The 18,289-nt window shown below is 45.0% G+C and overlaps 1 protein-coding gene and 1 long non-coding RNA gene across 11 annotated transcripts in view; one reads left to right on the top strand and one right to left on the bottom strand.

The window, feature by feature from the left end:
- Window positions 1–999: 999 nt before the first annotated feature.
- Window positions 1,000–8,351, bottom strand: LOC135984374 (uncharacterized). The gene is made up of 2 exons (XR_010602317.1): window positions 8,218–8,351; window positions 1,000–2,104 (listed from the first exon to the last, which is right to left on the bottom strand). It is a non-coding gene; the product is annotated as an uncharacterized LOC135984374 (long non-coding RNA).
- The window catches only part of LOC101953356 (iron-sulfur cluster assembly 1 homolog, mitochondrial), a 120,349-nt gene continuing 109,461 nt past the window's right edge, over window positions 7,402–18,289 (top strand). For 3 of the 10 annotated variants that reach the window (XR_010602315.1, XR_010602316.1, XM_065599423.1), the window contains exons 1-3: window positions 8,358–8,541; window positions 15,265–15,318; window positions 17,654–17,759. Coding sequence is in view for 6 of the 10 variants with exons in the window: in XM_065599423.1 (XP_065455495.1) it covers window positions 8,461–8,541; window positions 15,265–15,318; window positions 17,654–17,759 (241 nt within the window). In the remaining 4 variants the exon portion in view is untranslated. Of the gene's footprint in view, window positions 8,542–15,264; window positions 15,319–17,653; window positions 17,760–18,289 lie in introns of all 10 variants that reach the window. The other 7 variants (XM_065599418.1, XM_065599417.1, XM_065599420.1 and 4 more) reach the window with 4 other exon arrangements.

The raw sequence follows: 18,289 nt of genomic DNA, 5'->3' as shown, positions 1-18,289 counted from the left end.
TTCTGCTTAACCAACCGCAATGAGGCAAACAACAGCGCCTTTAGTAAAAGACAGACAGTGCTTGAGAAGCTACCAGATGGAACATGGGAGCCAGAGGTTCCATGGCAGTTGACTGAGTGAAGGAGTTGAAGGGATGGGAAGACGTAATAAAAACTTGTTAAGGACAACTAAGGGCTGGTCTATGCTGGAAACTTAGATCGGCGTAGTTACGTCTCTCAGGAGTGTGAAAAATCCATACCCCTGGGAGATGTGGCTATGCTGACCTAACCCCTGGAGTAGACATTTGTCAGGGACACAACTCCAGGCTCTGGGTGTCCATAAACTTCTCACTGCCAGAAGCTGGGACTGGAGGACAGGGGATGAATCACTCGATAATAGCCCTGTTCTGTTCATTCCCTCTGAAGCACCTGGCACCGGCCACTTGTTGGAAGACAGGATACTGGGCTAGATGGACCATTGGTTTGACCCAGTAAGGCTGTTCTTACATTGTCAGTCACCTCATTTATATCTCCAGAGACAAAACGCTATCATATACCAGTTTAACAAAATTCCCCTTTTATCAAGCTATACTAGTTCTCACTCACTAGCACTGCGCAATGGCACTGCAAATCTTCGCATCAAGGAAGTTTAACAAAAGACAACGTCTAGATAGTTAAACTTTACAAGGTTTAGCACAAGGGAAAAAATACACACTTCTCGCCCTTTTTGGGGCGAGGAGGGGCAGCAGGGGAAGAATAGAGACAAGTCATTCATTATTCTTTTTAAAAAACTAAAACCTTTCTAAGCATGTGGTTTACACTGTTTCACCATCCAATTTAGTGCTTCTCTACTTGAAGGTCACTATGCTATCAGAATAACATATTATGCCAAGATTGGTGAATATGTCTCTATAGTGTGGATCTTATTCTTCTCTCCTTATAGAGGAAAAGTTCCTATTCAAATCAGAATAAGCCTTCCACCCGCCCCCCCCATAACAACTTCCCATTTTACACAATAGTGTAAGACTTTTATAGTTTTATTTTAAAGTTACAGATTGAAACATGTACAGAAGTTACCTGCATGAGAAGATAACATATTAAGTTAGCTATTTTCCATGTTGTCTTATTCCCATTTCCTTTTCACCTTTTGTAGCTAATTTACTGAACAAGTTGTGTGTAAGTTTACCATGTGGTCTTGGAGCAAGTAATGTCAATCACTTGTGCAACTTCTTCAACACTGCCTAAAGATTGGAGAAATTTATATTAAGTTGGAAAAATTCAGAATATTAAAGTTGCAGACTGGGACATCACACTTGTTATTATTATATACCTGTCTAAAGTTTATAAAGTGATTAACTTATAAACCAACAAGATGGTTTCATAGTACAACCAGTTTATAAAAACAATCTTTGTATCATATATTGTAACAATATTGCTTAAAATGCTGCCATTGAGTACAGTTGATACATTGCAAGACAGAAGTGTTACGGAACAGAAATGGTTTTATTTCGCTTTTTGCATTAACAGTGAACCTTAAAGTTGTACTTTCTGGACAAGCACACAGTAATCGATTTTACTTTAAAAACTATGTAAAAAATGTGTTCATTACCACAGTTTCCTTTCTGTGTGTCTGACATTTCTTCATTTAAGTCTTTTGGAAACTGTCTTTTTACATTTCTGCTTCCTGCACCTTCAACCTCATGAAGAGAGTCTTTTCTTGTCCTGTTAAGCACAGGAATCCAAACTGTAGATTTGTACTCTCTCCAGCTGTCTGAATTGCCACGATGGTCATCGGATATCCATTTCTTAATCTGGTCTTTTCGGGTATCATTTATTCTTACTCCTTGGTTCTGACCCATGTTTTTAAAAGAATTTGAGCTATTCAGAATACTATGTGGTCCTTTTCTGGGACTGTTTCCAAGTGACCTTGTGTTCCCTTTTTCTTCGGAAAGCCCATATCTATTTTTTTTTTTTGCCATGTCCATAATCCTCCATGGGGTGGTAGTCCTGTTGGGTTCCTCTTCAATTTCTCTTCATCTAAAACTCCCCTCTCCTTTTTTCTTTTGGCAAAGCAAGGTTTTGTGGCATCTCCCACTGTAATTGATTTTCAATATAATAATTTGCACCTGGAAAAAAAAGAAAGTACTTTTAAATAATTAAATGTTTAACAACAGATTAAAGACAGGGAAAAACATAACAGGTTTAGGAAATGAGTAACTGATGGTTTTCCTCAGTACACCTTGCACATTGTTAAAAGACTAGAGCTGGGCAATTTCTTTCCCCCCAGCAAGTAGTAAATTTGCCAAAATATGAATTTATCAGGGCACCAAAACTATTTGCAAATATGGTAAATAGTTTTAATCAAAAAAGATTTTCGTTTTGAAACAAAATGTTTTTTTCAACTTGGCAATCAAAACTTTTTTGTTTTGACCTATCCACCACTTTTTCCCCCCTTTGCTTTTGGTGAGCAATCCACAAATAAGATCTATATCACTAAACGTCAAGCATTTGCATTTCTTTTTACTGTATTTCTTTATTCTGTATCAAAGCAATACTACTAATTTAATTTGAAACTGAACTGTGCCTGTCATCATTCCCCTCTCCCTCGCCCCGGAAGCTGTAACTCAAATTTAAGACAACATTTTGAAGGTCTAAAACCAGGCATGAGTAAATGAAACATGTCACCCATCTGAAAACTATTAGGTTTAGATATAGCAGCACACACGTAGAAGAAAACGGTAGATGTACAAAGGTATATATAGACACTTAAAGATGCAGGCAGGCACTTTTGAAATATCCAATGTGGCACCTAACCTTATGTCTAGTGCAGATGTACCCTGAGTGAGTTAGCTTCCTAATTGGGACTTTGGTGACTAACCTGCTGAAATGCTTTCATAAATCCTACTAGGCCCTACACCTGCATCTTTAGGTACCTAAATACCTGTGTACATCCGACACAGTCTTGAATTCTCTCTCTCTCTCATATATTTTATGAAATTTTCTATAAATAAAATAGGTTATTTTCAAATGAAGTGGTCTAAACCACACAGACGTTGCACTTAAAATTAAGACATAATAAATTAGGTGAATACCTAGATGGATTTACTGAATCCATGATTACACAGTGTTGTGGAGCTTCACAATTGCTCCAGGCTACTGGCTAAAGAGAGAATTTTACACCCTTCAAAATAACTTTCCACACACTCCATAGATTAACAAACAATCAGCCATACAACTATATATTAGTGATCTAGCAACATGTTCACTCTCCATCCTCCCTGCCCCCGCAGGACCTGACGGGCCCCCGCAAGGACAGCGGGCGGTGTATCAGCACAAAGTGCTGCCCTCCCCTTTTGCTACTGGGAGCGGTTTCTGCCACGCAGCGTAGCAGTTTGGTAAACTGTTTGTTAAATTGCTACCGCCTGTCCATGGGGTTGCGAATCAGGAGGGGATGGGGTATGTGGTCAAAAACGATCCCGATCTGCTTCCTGACCGGAGTGGCCGCTTTCATTGCATTCGTGAAAGGGGAGGTAGGGTTTGTAGGTATAGAGCGTGCCCCTGAGCCCAAGGTGAGACCACAGTGGCCCCTTTTCATTTTTTCCACTGGCTTCTCCTTGCTTAGTTCCAAGAACTGGGCTGCTCATGCACCTGTCACTGGTCCAGGGATGGTTGCAAAACGGGAGGGATGGGGTTGTGGTGGAAAACACTCCCGGTCTGCTTCCTCTGGGGGGATGGTTGCGAAACGGGAGGGATGGGGTTGTGGTGGAAAACACTCCCGGTCTGCTTCCTCTGGGGGATGGTTGCAAAACGGGAGGGATGGAGTTGTGGTGGAAAACACTCCCGGTCTGCTTCCTCTGGGGGGATGGTTGCGAAACGGGAGGGATGGGGTTGTGGTGGAAAACACTCCCGGTCTGCTTCCTCTGGGGGGATGGTTGCGAAACGGGAGGGATGGGGTTGTGGTGGAAAACACTCCCGGTCTGCTTCCTCTGGGGGATGGTTGCAAAACGGGAGGGATGGGGTTTGTGGTGGAAAACACTCACACTCTGCTTCCTCTGGGGGGATGGTTGCAAAACGGGAGGGATGGGGTTTGTGGTGGAAAACACTCACACTCTGCTTCCTCTGGGGGGATGGTTGCAAAACGGGAGGGATGGGGTTGTGGTGGAAAACACTCCCGGTCTGCTTCCTCCTGGCTAATGTGCCAAATTGATCTATTGCATGATTGAGGCATGCTGTTTCACTTTTTTTTGTGTGAATCCGTGAAAAGGGATTTTTTTGACTTTACTCTTCCAATTTGCATCATATACAAAGCAATTTTTGGGGCCCCTTCCATAAAAAAAGTTGCAATACTCTAGTAACATGTATTTGGAAATGTAAAAAATAACCAGTGAAATACATTCAAAAATTAATTTGTAATAATTTGAAAATACACTAATTCCAACATTTGAAAACATTAAATGCTTTAATGGGATGTAGACATTTGCAGTTACATAATGGGCTCTCGCTGGGTGATGGTGATGGTTGGTGCAAATGGGCTGTCGCTGCCTGGGGGAGGTGCTGCTTGCCCAGGGCTCCGGGGGGAGCTGGGCTCTGGGTTGGGGGGCGCCCGGCTCACAGGGGCTGGGCTCAGGGATGTGGGGAGATGGGGTCAGGGGGGTGTCCGGCTCAGAGGGGCTGGGCTTGGAGCTGGGGGTCATGGCTGTGGGGGGATGGAGTCAGGGGGTTGTCCGGCCTCTCCCTTACCATGCCGCTTACCCCCTCTACCGGAGCCTCAGCGTGCCACATCCAGGACGCCGGGGGATGGGATGGGGGAAGACGGAAGTGTGGGGAGTCTCCGACAAACTCCGGGCCTGGGGCAAATTGCCCCACTTGCCCCCCCCTCTGGGCGGACCTGCTGAATAGTGGTTACTGGGAATGGGCCGGAGGGGGGGTGGCGAGTGTAGCAGATGACAATTTGAAGTGAATATTCTCTTGGCCAGATTCTACTGGGTTTATGGTGCTGTGTGCTATGGACTGGAGTGAATAACCAAGAATCTGTTTAATAATTATTCTCTAAATTCAGCTTTCTTCTTTCTCTCTCTGTGAATTATCACTAATTCAAAATAGTGGTGTGCAAGTTGACTGGATAATGATAATAGCATAATCTCTTGTTAGAACATTGTAAACCCTACTACCTGTTTTTTATATAATACACTCACTATACATAATACAAGAAATCCCTGATGTTAGAACCTGGCTATGCCGCTGCTGTAGGGGGCTCATCACCCAGCAGCTGGGGGCCACCATGTGGGCTCGGCAGGGCTGCTGGCCACAGGGCCAATGGCTGTGGGTGGGATCTCAGGAGTCATGTCCCAGGGATATGCCCCACTCCCCAGCACTGCTCCAGCTCTGAGCTGTCTCCACTGCCTGGGACCTGTGGGGTCCCACCTGCCTCCCCAGGGAAAGAGCCACCTGGGATTGGTGCAGAGGCTGGGCCAGTCTCAGCCAGTCCCAGAGGACGGCTGGGGGAGGGGGACAGTGTGGGAGGCTCAGCTGGGTCCTGCCAGGCATGTGGGTCCTGAGGGAGCCTGGCCCGGGTAGGCCCTGCTCTTGCTCCAGCCTGGCTGATTGGACCCCCAAGGGCTGGAGTTATCCTGCCCCAGGACAAGCTCTGGCTGCGCTGCCGGCTCAGCCTGGCAGACACAGTCACCTCCCATCAGGGCCGGGTATTGTGGCTGGGGGTTAGGGTGTGGGAGAGTAGGTCTCTAGTGGGTCTGGGGGGGTGCTGTGCAGTGGGGGGTGGGGAGATCTGTGTGTGTTGGGGCACTGGGAAGTGTGCAGGGGTCTGGGTGGGGCACTGTGCAGTTGTGGCAGTGGGGCGGTGGGGGGCACTGGGCAGTGAGGGAATCTGTGGGGGGGCTCTGGGCGGGGAGGGGCAGGGCACTGTGCAGCTGTCGGAGGGCTGTGGGGGGTCTACAGCTAGGGGGCACTGGGCAGTGAGAGGATCTGGAGGGGGGTTCGGAGTGGTCTGTGGGAGGGCACTGGGCATGGGGGTTTGTGGGGGTCTTTTCATGTATTCACACACAAAAACGTGAAACAGTGCGCCTCAATTGACCAATAGATCAATTTGGCACATTAGCCAGGAGGAAGCAGACCGTGAGTGTTTTTGACCACAAACCCCATCCCTCCTGATTCGCAACCCCATGGACCAGTGATAGGTGCATGAGCAGACAAGTCATTGGAAATAAGGAAGGCGGAAGCCAGTGGAAAAAATGAAAGGGGCCACTCTGGTATGACCTTTGGCTCAGGGGCATGCTAGCCAGGAGGAAGCAGATCGATGAAAGGGGCCACTCTGGTCTCACCTTGGGCTCAGGGGCATGCTCCGTACCCCCAAAGCTTACCTCCCTTTTCACGGACTCACACACAAATACGTGGAACAGCGCGCCTCAATCGTACAATAGATCAATTTGTCACATTAGCCAGGAGGAAGCAGATCGACCAAAGGGGCCACTCTGGTATCACCCTTGGGGTCATGGGCCCGCCCCGAAGGGGAAGAAGCATGATGGGAGCACAGGGCCGGGCTGGCCAGTGTGTGTCTGGCAGCTCCCGCTTTGTAAACAGTGCCATTGTACTGGGCTGGGTGGAGCAGGATTGTTCCTGCCGTGCCATGACCCATCTCCCATTGCCCCCGGCCAGCCCGTCGCTCTGAGGACTCTGCCCCCCATGCCCCATGTCCCCATTTCCCCCCTGGGGGACCACAAATATGTTTAGCACCAGGCCCACAAAAAGTTAATCCATCCCTTTTTGGGGTGCAGGCTCTGGGATGGAGTTGGGGTGCAGGAGGGTTGCAGGCTATAGGTAGTTTGAGTGAGGGGTGCAGGCTCTGACCTGGGGCATGGGATTGGGGTACAGGAGGGGGTGCAGACATGTGGGCTCTGGGAGGGAGTTAGCAACTCAGCACGTTATATAAGAGAAATGAACTGCAGTGATTTCATATAGGCATAGAAACTGATAGAAGACACTTTTACATATTCAAAATGTGAGAGGCAGAGTTGGAGGGAGGGGGTGTCTGTACAATATTTCACTGCATTCAGTCTCCTGGCTGGATCAGTAACGTAGCCATGTACAGGGCTGCCCAGAGGATTCAGGGGGCCTGGGTCAAAGCAATTTTGGGGGCCCCTTCCATAAAAACAGTTGCAATACTATAGTAACATGTATTTGGAAATGTAAAAAATAACCAGTGACATACATTCAAAAATTAATTTGTAATAATTTGAAAATACACTAAATACATTATTTAAAACATTAAATGCTTTAATGGTATGTATACATTTGCAATTACATAATGGGCTGTTGCTGGGTGATGGTGATGGTTAGGATGGGGTCGGGGGGGGTGCCCCACCCCTTACCATGGTGCTTACCCCCACTCCTGGAGCCTCAGCGTGCTGCGACCAGGAGCGGCCCCGGACAGCGTTGGAGCCACGGCGCTGCAGTGCGCCAGGGCCGCTCCCGGACGCGGCACGCTGAGACACCGGGGGAAGACGGAGGCGGGGGCAGCCTCCGACATATTCGTGGGGGCCCCTGCGGAAAATTGCCCCACTTGGCCCCCCCGTCTGGGCGGCCCTGGCCCTGCAACACTTGTATAGGATAGAGAGGAGCTGCGTTGATTAAGCTTTGACAGGCTAGGAATTGGAGGCCTGTGCCTTTAAGACCCCAGTCCCAGGAACCCGCCCCCTGCTCCGAGGCTGACATGCAGCGTCCCTGTGAGAACAACAAAAACAGCCTCTGCCCCCCCACACCCCTAGATTAGCGAGCACAGTGTGTGGCTCATGTCATGGGGTCACTGTTCCCCCCCCTCCCCCTCCCTAAACGGGGGTTTTGTACCCGCCCGGGGTCTGGCAGTGTCTCCCCCCCCCCCGGCTTAACCCCGGCTCTCACCCCCCACCACTGATTTTTGCCCTTCAGCCCCTCTTCTGCCGCTAGCTACAGTAGCTTGAACCCCCCAGGCCAGTAAAATTCTGCCCCCTGCTCAGACCCTGACAACCCCCCGCTGCGATTTGCCCCCCTTAATCCTTTTAAACACCCCCAAAGAGGAGGCAGCAAATCGTTAGCAGAAGTAAGGGCAGAGAGAGGGCAGAGAGAGGGCAGTGGCTACAACGAAGGTTACTAGGCATGCTCAGTTCGACTGAGCATGCTCAGTACACCCAAAGTAGCGAAACGGGAGCGAGAGCACTTTGTGGTGATACACGTGAACGACACTCACCCTCGGCTCTTCCGGTTATTGCTCCCTCTTCATTGTGCCGACTCGAGGCGGAAGCGCCTGAAGTCCTGCACAAACCCGTCCGGGCAGCCCTTCCGGAAACGCTCCCCCTCCGTCATCACGCACCTCAATCTACCCGGCGCGCAGCGATGACATCACACTCCGGCCGCCATGACACTAGAGGCAAAGTAGAACGCACTGCCCTGTGCCCATGGACAACAGGAGAGGACGGGGTTGAGGGGCGGAATGGCCTCCTCGGTGGTCAGAGCCACGGTCCGGGCCGTGAGCAAGAGGAAGATACAGGCCACCCGGGCCGCCCTTACTCTGGTGAGTATCGCGGGGGGTGCGCCACGCTCGCGGCGGCTGTTAGCCCCAGGGCCAGGTCTGCGGGGCCGCGGGGTGGCTGCCCGGCGGGGTGTGGGGCGCGTCTCCGGGCGAGGCTGTCCAGACCCCTGCCGCGGTGAAGGGCGGTTCCAGGGCCTGTACTGAGCGGCAGTCCGGGGGGGTCTCCTGACACGAGGGAGTGAATGACCGGAGCCCCCTCCGGGCGGGCTGTTCGCCTGCGGGCCTGGCCAGCGCTCTCGGTTGGGTCGCAGGCGAGAGCTGTGGCGGGCGCGCTGGGATGAATCCTGGGTCGCCGACTGTCAAGGTTTCATTGCGAGGTTGGCGATATTTGATGTTTTCCCGTAAAGCCCCTGCTCCTGGAATCACGAGATTACACGAGACTCTTGGCTTTCACTTACCTTTAAAGGAGCTGTCACCTCTCGTGGTTATGCAGGAAAGCTTGAAAGGGGCAAGTAAACGCACGGTAAGGGCTCGGGAACCAGAAGACGCACAAAAAGATCCCTGTAACGAAATACACACACATGCACAAGTGTATATTTTAAACCTCAAATTTCAGACCAGTCTTGTGATTTTTATGAGACTATTTTGAATGTTTGGAGTTGGCAAAATTGTTGCCTCCAGTAACAATTCAAGAATCTCTAGCAAATGATGCCACCTACTCAGCCATACAGGGATGTCGCCTATGCTGCGGCTAAGGTATTACAATATGTTAACAAGGGCAGGGGGCATGGGAAAAAGCTGTGGTGGTGGTAAGTCAATTGTACCAATGTTAGCACAGGTCAGCCCTGCATTTCTCTCTACCCATCTGCACAAAGTACAGTCAAGATTTTTTTAAATCCGTGATTACCCTTTAGAAATGTACCTCTCATGTGGCCCCTGGTTTACATGGCACTTTACGTTAAGGGTACTTTCCTTACTAAGGCCCCCATTGAACGGCCCCCTTTGGAAGTTGTACTTGCTGGATAATGAGATTACATTATGGTATTGTATGAGGTGTATTGAAAAATACTATTTTTTTTGTCATTTTACAGTACAAATATTTGTAATAAAAATAGTGTTTGCGTATGTACATATAAGTGTGTATGTGTATGACCTATTTTTATATATATAAGATTTGTGCTTATGACCGCCAATTTGCTTTTTTTTCTTTTGATGTCATGTCAGAATAGATCTCAACGGCATGTCATCATCTAAACATGCAGAAATGAAGGGGCTTCTGATACAAGGACTACTTTCTTTAGAAAAGACAATAGTAAGAAGACCAATGATAGAAACGAAAGAGACAGAGGCCTACTTATATGTTCTTATATATCCTTCCCCCCCACAGTATATAGGGTGGCCCTTGATGGATTTTTTTTTTTTTTAAAAGCAAAGTTAGGACCTAATTCTGCTCTCCATTGCCCATTCTGTGTCTCTCGTGCATGGTGTCTGCAGAGCAACATTCTATTAATACAATTGTAGGTCCATCAATAGTTGAAAGATGATGACCTTCACACAGTCCTCGCTGTTAAGTGAGAAACCATGACTAACATCTTCAAATGAGCCATTGAACTTTTACTGTCAACTTCCAGTCAAAAGAACAACAAAATAAGCAAAAAATAAAATAAAAAATGCTCATTCTAAAACTGATTGTATGGAGAAAATTGAGTGCGGAAGTTGGCCTTCAAAATCGACAAAATTATTATTGAGGGAACTTGATCTGTAAGACTTATAATTGGATATTTGTGAATTAAAGGGGGGAAATATATTAACATCTGAAGTGTTGCATCTCCAAAAATAAAGAAATAGAAAATTAGTAGGGCTGGCAAGCAACTAAAAAACTTGATTGCGACTAATTGTGCAATTTAAAAAAAATCGCGTGATTAATCACACTGTTAATAGAATACCATTTATTTAAATATTTTGGATGTTTTCTACATTTTCAAATATATTGATTTCAGTTACAACACAGAACACAAAGTGTACAGAGCTCACTTTATATTTATTTTTTATTATAAATATTTGTGGTATAAAAACAAAGAAATATTATTTTTCAGTTCGCCTCATACAAGTACAGTTCTATAATACAATCTCTTTATCATGGAAGTTGAACTTACACATGTAGAATTATGTACAAAAAAATAACTGCATTCAAAAATAAAACAATGTAAAACTTTGGAGCCTACAAGTCCATTCAGTCAGTCACTTAGGCCTGGTCTATACTACCCGCCTGAATCGGCGGGTAGAAATCGACCTCTCGGGGATCGATTTATCGCGTCCCGTCGGGACGCGACAATCGATCCCCGAATCGGCGCTCTTACTCCACCAGGGGAGGTGGTAGTAAGAGCCGCCGGCGGGAAGCCGCAGAAGTCGATTTTGCCGCCGTCCTCACAACAGGGTAAGTCGGCTGCGATACGCCGAATTCAGCTACGCTATTCACGTAGCTGAATTTGCGTATCTTAAATCGAATCCCCCCTGTAGTGTAGATGTACCCTCAGACAAACAAGTTTGGTTACATTTGTAGGAGATAATGCTGCCAGCTTCTTGTTTACAGTGTCACTTGAAGTGAGAACAGGTGTTCTCATGGCACTGTTGTAGCCGGTGTCGCAATGTGCCAGATGCGTTAAAGCTTCATGTGTCCCTCCATGCTTCAGTCACCATTCCAAAAGACATGCATCCATGCTAATGAGGGGTTCTGTTCAATAACCATCCAAAGCATGTTCACTTTCATCATCTGAGTCAGATGCCACCAGTAGATTATTGATTTTCTTTTTTGGTGGTTTGCGTTCTGTAGTTTCCAGATCGGCACATTGCTCTTTTAAGACTTCTGAAAGCATGCTCCACACCTCATCTCTCTCATATTTTGGAAGGCACTTCAGATTCTTAAACATTGGGTCGAGTGCTGTAGCTATCTTTAGAAATCTCACATTGGTATCTTCTTTGCATTTTGTCAAATCTGCAGTGAAAGGGTTCTTAAAACGAATAACATGTGCTGAGTCATCATCCGAGACTGCTGTAACATGCAATATATAGCAGAACGTGGGTAAAACGGAGCAGGAGACATACTATTCTCCCCGAAGCAGTTCAGTCACAAATTTAATTAATACATTATTTTTTTATCGAGCATCATCAGCATGCAAGCATGTCCTCTGGAATGGTGGCTGAAGCATGATGTGAGCAGGACCCAGGAGTGTGATTGTAACCCACCCGGTTCGCTCTTGGGCTGGCTCTCCTGAGGACCATCTGCACTCCAGCATGCAGAGCCACACACGTGCGCCCTTGGGGGACAAGGCAGCTTGGGGAGCAAGTGTTGTGTGCACGCTGCAGGATGGAGGGGTGGCTTTGTGCTCTGTGCCCAGGGTGCTGCGCTCTGCTTCCAGCCCTTGGTTCATTCATTTTTTAGCCAGCTGCAGGAGGGAAAGCTCACCTGGCTGCAATCGGGGAGAACCAGAGCCAGGGACGCTCCTTCCTTCTCCTGTGTCCGGGCTCTTTGGGGGAGTCTCTGCAGCAGTCCCTGTTGCAGGCAGCTGTGGAGTGCCAGAGGCAGGGCGGAGGGAGCAAGGCGTGGGGCTTGGCAGCACGCAAGCTGGGTTCTGAGGCAGCTGGCGCCCCGGGTGAAACTTCTCCATCTCGCACCTCTTTCCCACTGGAGGGGCTTGCTGCTGTTTGCTGGTCTGTGACACCCCCCAGGCTTCAACAAATGAACAGGCTAAAAGTCATCCACAAAAGGGTATGTCTACTTAGCCGTCATTAAAGCGCTGCTGTGTAGTTGTGGCTCCAGCACTGGGAGACTAATAAAACCACGTCCGCGAGGGGAATAGCTACCAGCGCTGGGAGCACGGCTCAGTATGCTGTAGCACTGTCTACACTGCAACTTTACAGCGCTGAATTTGCATCTCTCAGAGGGGGTGTTTTTCACACCCCTGAGTGAGAAAAGCTTCAGCGCTGTAAGTGGCAGTGTAGACAGTGCTACAATGCTGGGAGCTATTCCCCTCGTGGATGTGGTTTTATTACTGCATGGGGAGAGCTCTTTCCCAGCACTTGAGCTGCGGCGCTTTAACATCAGCTGTGTAGACATACCTTTAAAGCTACTACTAGTACTCTAGTAGACAGCTGCTGTATCAGAGTTATGCAAAGGGATCCATGAAGTTAAGTATGTAGGAGTGGAGTTGGGGTGAGAGGTTGCGATATGACCGTACCAGTAAGAAATTTGAGTTACTTTCACCCCTGGTGTACAGGAAGTTGATTCTGGTGTGGGGAGTGATGTGGGAGTGTTCTAGAGAGAGTTTGATGGATGGGTGGTGATGGTGGTTCAAGTTGTAGTGAAAATCTGAAGGAGTTTAGGTCTTCTGTCCAGACAATGAAAATATTATCAGTCTATCTCAGGTATATCATTGATTTCACGATTAGTTTTTCCAGAAATTCTTCCTCAAGGTGGCCCATGCAGAGGTTGACTTATTGGGGAGCCATCCTAGTACCCATTTCTGTTCCCATGGTTTGGACAAAGTGTGTGGTATTAAATGTGAAGTTGTGAGTGAGGATGAAATGGGTGAGTTTGACAATGTGTTTAGGATGGATATCCAAGTGTTGTAAGTTCTCTTGTAGGTATTTTAGGTAGGCAGCAATGCCATTATGATGAGGGATGTTGGTGTGTATGGAGGTGACCACCATAGTGGCAAGAATGATGTTCAGAGGGAGGTTGTCAATGTTGCAGAGTTTCTGGAGGAAGTTGATATTGTCTTGAAGGAAGCTTGCCTTTTGTGTGGTGAGTGATTTGAGGTTTCAACCATAACATTATTTTAATTATCTTGCACTCATAACCTTACGTATCTCTTTTAATTTAAAAAAACAAACCTACAAAATAAAAAAAATTCTAGTGATTATCTGTGACAGTTACTGGCAAGAATACAATATGAAGCCAAAGGACTATTTGGGCATAAACTGATTTTCAGCTCGGGTCAAGAAGTTTCCCTTCAGTGTATAGATTAACCTTGAAAAATTATCCAGAAGACTTATCTGAATAGCTGCCAATACTCCAAATGCATATAGGATTTGGGGGACAGGCTTGGAAGGAATTGATTAAAAATTTACAAATTACAGATGTACAGCTTTACTCCTCAAAACTAAGACACAAAATGGTTTAAACTTCAGAACGCCTCAGTGCACGATCTGCTCACTTGGGCTGTGTGCTGAGATTGGCTGTGTGCTGAAATCGTGACATGAGACTTAGTTGATGGTCTTATCAGATTCAGAAGGAAAACTGCATCAGAGTACAGTTATTTCGACTTGAGAAGGTTATCTTTACAACTATAAAAGCACCTATTTTTTTTTTTTTTTTTTTTTTTAGAAAACTAAACTTCTGTAGAAACTGCCCCCTATTCACCATGGAAATTTCTTGTTCACCATTGATAAGTGGGAGAATATATTTGTCAATTTTGGGTTTCTTTTGGTAGATGTATACCATTATGAGGGCTTATATTTTTATTTGCATTAGCTGCCAATTTTCACTATGGGAGACATGCTATTGAACTAGATGTGTTTGGTCTCTGGTATTGCAATTCCTGTGTTCTCCTGGTGATTGAACATCAGGCAACTTGCAGGTATATAAAGTAGACTTCTTTGGCTTTATTTGTTTCTGAAGCCAGTTCTGTGGCACCTAGACCTTGATGAGACTGATTTCTGCAGAGCCAGAGTCTGGCTAGCTTCCCATAGGAACTGTTAGATTAAAGATCATAGTTTAACAATACATTTTCTTGTGTTATATCTTAAACTGAAAGAATTTCAAAATTCTCAGTCTCATGATCTATGTTTAGTTATTCTAACATTTCACTCAGCACGATATTGCAGTATATGATTGCAAACTTAAAAAAATTAAAAATCTTGTGGCGAGCTTCTCAAGAAGTTTCTCAGTTTTCAGTCTGTATTTTTCAAAAAGAGAATCTAAATTTTAGTCCCAAACTTCCTGTGATGTTCATTTACTATCTACAAATGTGTAGTCTGTCTGGTGGAAAGCAGGGGGTTATTTGATCACCTTTATATTATGTTTTCAGCTTATGGTGAAGTTAATTTATAAACTCTGCTCTTTTCAGTAAATCCTCATGTGCATTAACCAGATTAATTCTATGAGGCCTTGTCTATACTAAAGGGAAAAGTTGATCTAAGATACACAATTTGAGTTATGTGAATAGCATAACTCAAATTGACGTAGCTTAGATCTACTTACTGTGGGGTCCACACTATGCGATGTCGACGGGAGATGCTCTCCCGTTGCCTCCCCCTACTTTTCTCAATCAGTTGGAGTACATTAGTCAACGGGAGAGCGACCATCGATAGCTCTCCTGGGTCTTCACTAGATTCACTAAATTAACCACTGATGCATCGATCACTGCAGCATCGATCCTCCGGTAAGTGTAGACAAGCTCTGAGTCTACGTCTGAAAAACAGCTTAAAATTATGCAATTTAGGATGTTAATTGTAGTTTGAAATCGCAAAACACAACAAGTTGAATGGCTAGTTTATACTCTCGCTAGTGACACCAATGCGAGAGGTGGACTTTTAACATGTGGGAGGAGAGGCTGAACTGAAAACTTGAGAGCTGTGAAGCTGGAATGAAACTGAGTTTTTATTTGCAATGGACAGTAGAAGCAGTAAAAGACTGAATATTATTCAGAACTTTTAACATTTTTCAAAGCAGGAAAAAGTTAATAAAATCTCTTTATTTTTCAGACTCCGTCAGCTGTACATAAGATAAAACAGCTTCTTAAAGATAAACCTGAGCATGTAAGTACAAATGGAAGGCATTCTTGTATGCTATTCTAATATTTTTTAGCTTACCTTATGAAGAGCACTCTTATTTATTATTATACTAGCAGCTGTCTGTGAAGTACCTTTAATCAGTGTAAAACAATGCAGCTTGAAACAATCATTGTGGACACCATTTAGACATGAGATCTTCCTTTATTTTTTAATAAATGCATTTATCCAACAAACTTTATTTTCATATACAAAAATCAAATGAGGTGGGGGAAAATGACTATAATGACAATAAGTCAACTGTCATAATCTTTGAGACAGATTAAACTCCAGCATGCATTCCTTAAAGGTTTAACAAAATTTTAAAGTGTGTTCATACTACCACTTTAATGAAACTAATCTAATTTGTTGATGCTAATAAGGTAATGATTTCCTAGTATGGCAAGAGATCTCCAACTGCTGATGTGAAGGTATTCTTCAAATAATTTAATGAAACTTCTAAATTTCTCAAAGCAGGTTATTTTGTTGTGAAGTATGTTATGTCCACATAATGTTGCCCCTTCTGGCCTGAGGGTTAGCCAGTATTTGGGGCCTTGCTTGTTTCCATTAGAAGAAGACATTGATGCCAATAGTCAGGTATTTCTTTGGTGTGATCCCGTTTATTTACAAGAATGTACACAAAGGCCTGTTTCTCTGAACACAGTAAAAACAAACAGCAGGTGTTTTCCTTACTCAGAGATCCAAGTCTGCTCCAGCAATTACTATGCCCAAAAGAAAGTCTGTCTCTTATCTTCTTACCAGGGCCACTCTCACAACTACTTCTCTCGCTTTCTATTTATCACACACACAACTACAACCAGTCAAGTCCCTCGTCCCTGTGTTTGTAACTAGTCCCAAGGAACCCTCTTAGCCCACGTGGTTTAGCTTCTGATCAACATTGCCATGTGGCTGTTGCCTTGGGTGGTAGCTTGCTTGTTTCCAGTTATCACTACATACAGGGGCATTTAATTGTTACATGCCCATCAGTTTTTACAAGGTCTGTGATTGTCATAAATTAAAGATCTTGTTGGTGGCAACCATTAACACTGTCCAACACAATAATTATACAGATTATTTCTCTTCCTCCCTTACTCATAATTATGTAGTAAAGATTTCATATGTAGGGTACAATATGGCTGTTCGGAATAGACAGTGTCACTGTGCAGAGTGTTTTCTGGTCCACGTGTCTCTGGCAGCTACTCTTCAACTGTTGTTTATGCAGATGTTCTTTTGGTCTGATCTATGTGTAGTTAGTAGTTAGAATAGATTAACTGAATTATGAGTCAGAATGGTTTGCTGGGTCAATGTTGAGCAGATCTTAAAAATGGGAAGGGCTGAGTTGTGAAGACTGAGTGGTAATATGGTTAATGAAAATTGCAATCCAGGTAACTTTTTAATATACTGTGAAATAGAAATATACTAATCAGCATAACTATGCTGTGAAAATGTAACTGTATTTAGCTCACCCTCAAACTTGCCAGCATTATGTAAATTGCTTCAATTGCTCCTACAATGAGGAGAAGTAAGCACTCATTGCAACAGACATGCAGAAGATCTGTACTGTGATTTTTACTGGGGCGGATGAGAGCCGGGTGAGAGAATTTGGAATGCATCCCATTAAGCCCTAGAACTGGCTTCCTTTCTATGGTGAATGTTCAAGTTTGTAAAGTGTGGACTGACAGTACTATATAAACAAACTGTCTCATTTGAAGTCATAAAACCATTTGGCTTTGAAGCAAGATTTTCTCATCCTAACTGCGTATAAGACGAAACACCTACAAGGGTGCCAGCAGTTTTACTAGTGAATAACATTAGAACGCTATTTTTACACACTGTAGGTCTTTGTCCACAACAGGAAAACTTATATGTGTAGCTTTCCACCATTGCAACACTTCATGAGATAGCAAAAGTAGAATGGAAGTTGTAGTAGAAGCAGGGCTCATGCTAACCCTGACAATATGATGGTAGAAGTGCCTCTGCTCCATTGACATTTTCACCACTATTACTACCACTAGTGTAGAATTATAGGTATAAATTGTACTAGTGTAGTGCATAGGAGTTAGGCTTCAGTTTGAGTATATATTATGCATTTTATAACTTAAAAGTTCTGATTCACTTTTCTAGTTGGTCTGTACCAAAAAAAAAGAAACCCAAGACATTTTGGCTCTTCATTCCTAAAATGAATTCATCCTAATTTTAACCCTAGATGACAGGGGGAAAACATTGAGTGGTAGCTATCGAGTTGATTCGAGCACTGAGTTTCCAACTCTCTGCTGGCACACTGTACATTTAAATAAAAGTGAATAAAACTCTTATATTTCAGGTAGGTGTGAAAGTTGGAGTCCGTACAAGGGGGTGTAATGGACTTTCATACATGTTAGAATATACAAAAACAAAAGGCGACTCCGATGAAGAAGTAGTTCAAGATGGTGAGTGTTTATTTGTTTTTATCTATTTGAAGCAGTAAATAGGGGGGGAAGGCAGGTGCAGAATAACTTGATTACTAGAAGAGAGACAGGCTAGAATTTACTAGCTGCATGAAATTACTGGGAGAAATCCTTGGATACCCTAGTAGGAATTGCTGTTGCTGTCACTTTAGATTCCATTGTAAAAGTACCCACTTGTTAAAACTTCCTGGATTAAATTAAATACTGCTAGTCCAGAGGGTACAAATTGCATCCTTTTCCCGCCCCACCATATGTCCAGGCTGTACCATGGGTTGGAGTTCTCCAGGGCCTGGGAGGCTATGTTTACATCTGGTGGTGGGGTGGCAGCTTTAAGTTAATGCTTGAGTATCATAGGATCCTCCTTGTGCAGGTTGCTTGGTGGAGCACATCCTCCAGCAGACTTTGTCACAAGCACTTCTTTGTCAGCACAGCCTACTTCTTTTGGCTAACCTTGCTGGCTCCAGGCCCCTGGGGTTGCTGCATCCGTGGGTTACGTTGATATACACTGGCAC

Source organism: Chrysemys picta, chromosome 6 (assembly GCF_011386835.1).
Source record: "Chrysemys picta bellii isolate R12L10 chromosome 6, ASM1138683v2, whole genome shotgun sequence".
Lineage (NCBI taxonomy): Eukaryota > Metazoa > Chordata > Testudines > Emydidae > Chrysemys > Chrysemys picta.
This window is presented reverse-complemented; position numbering and strand designations above follow the sequence as displayed.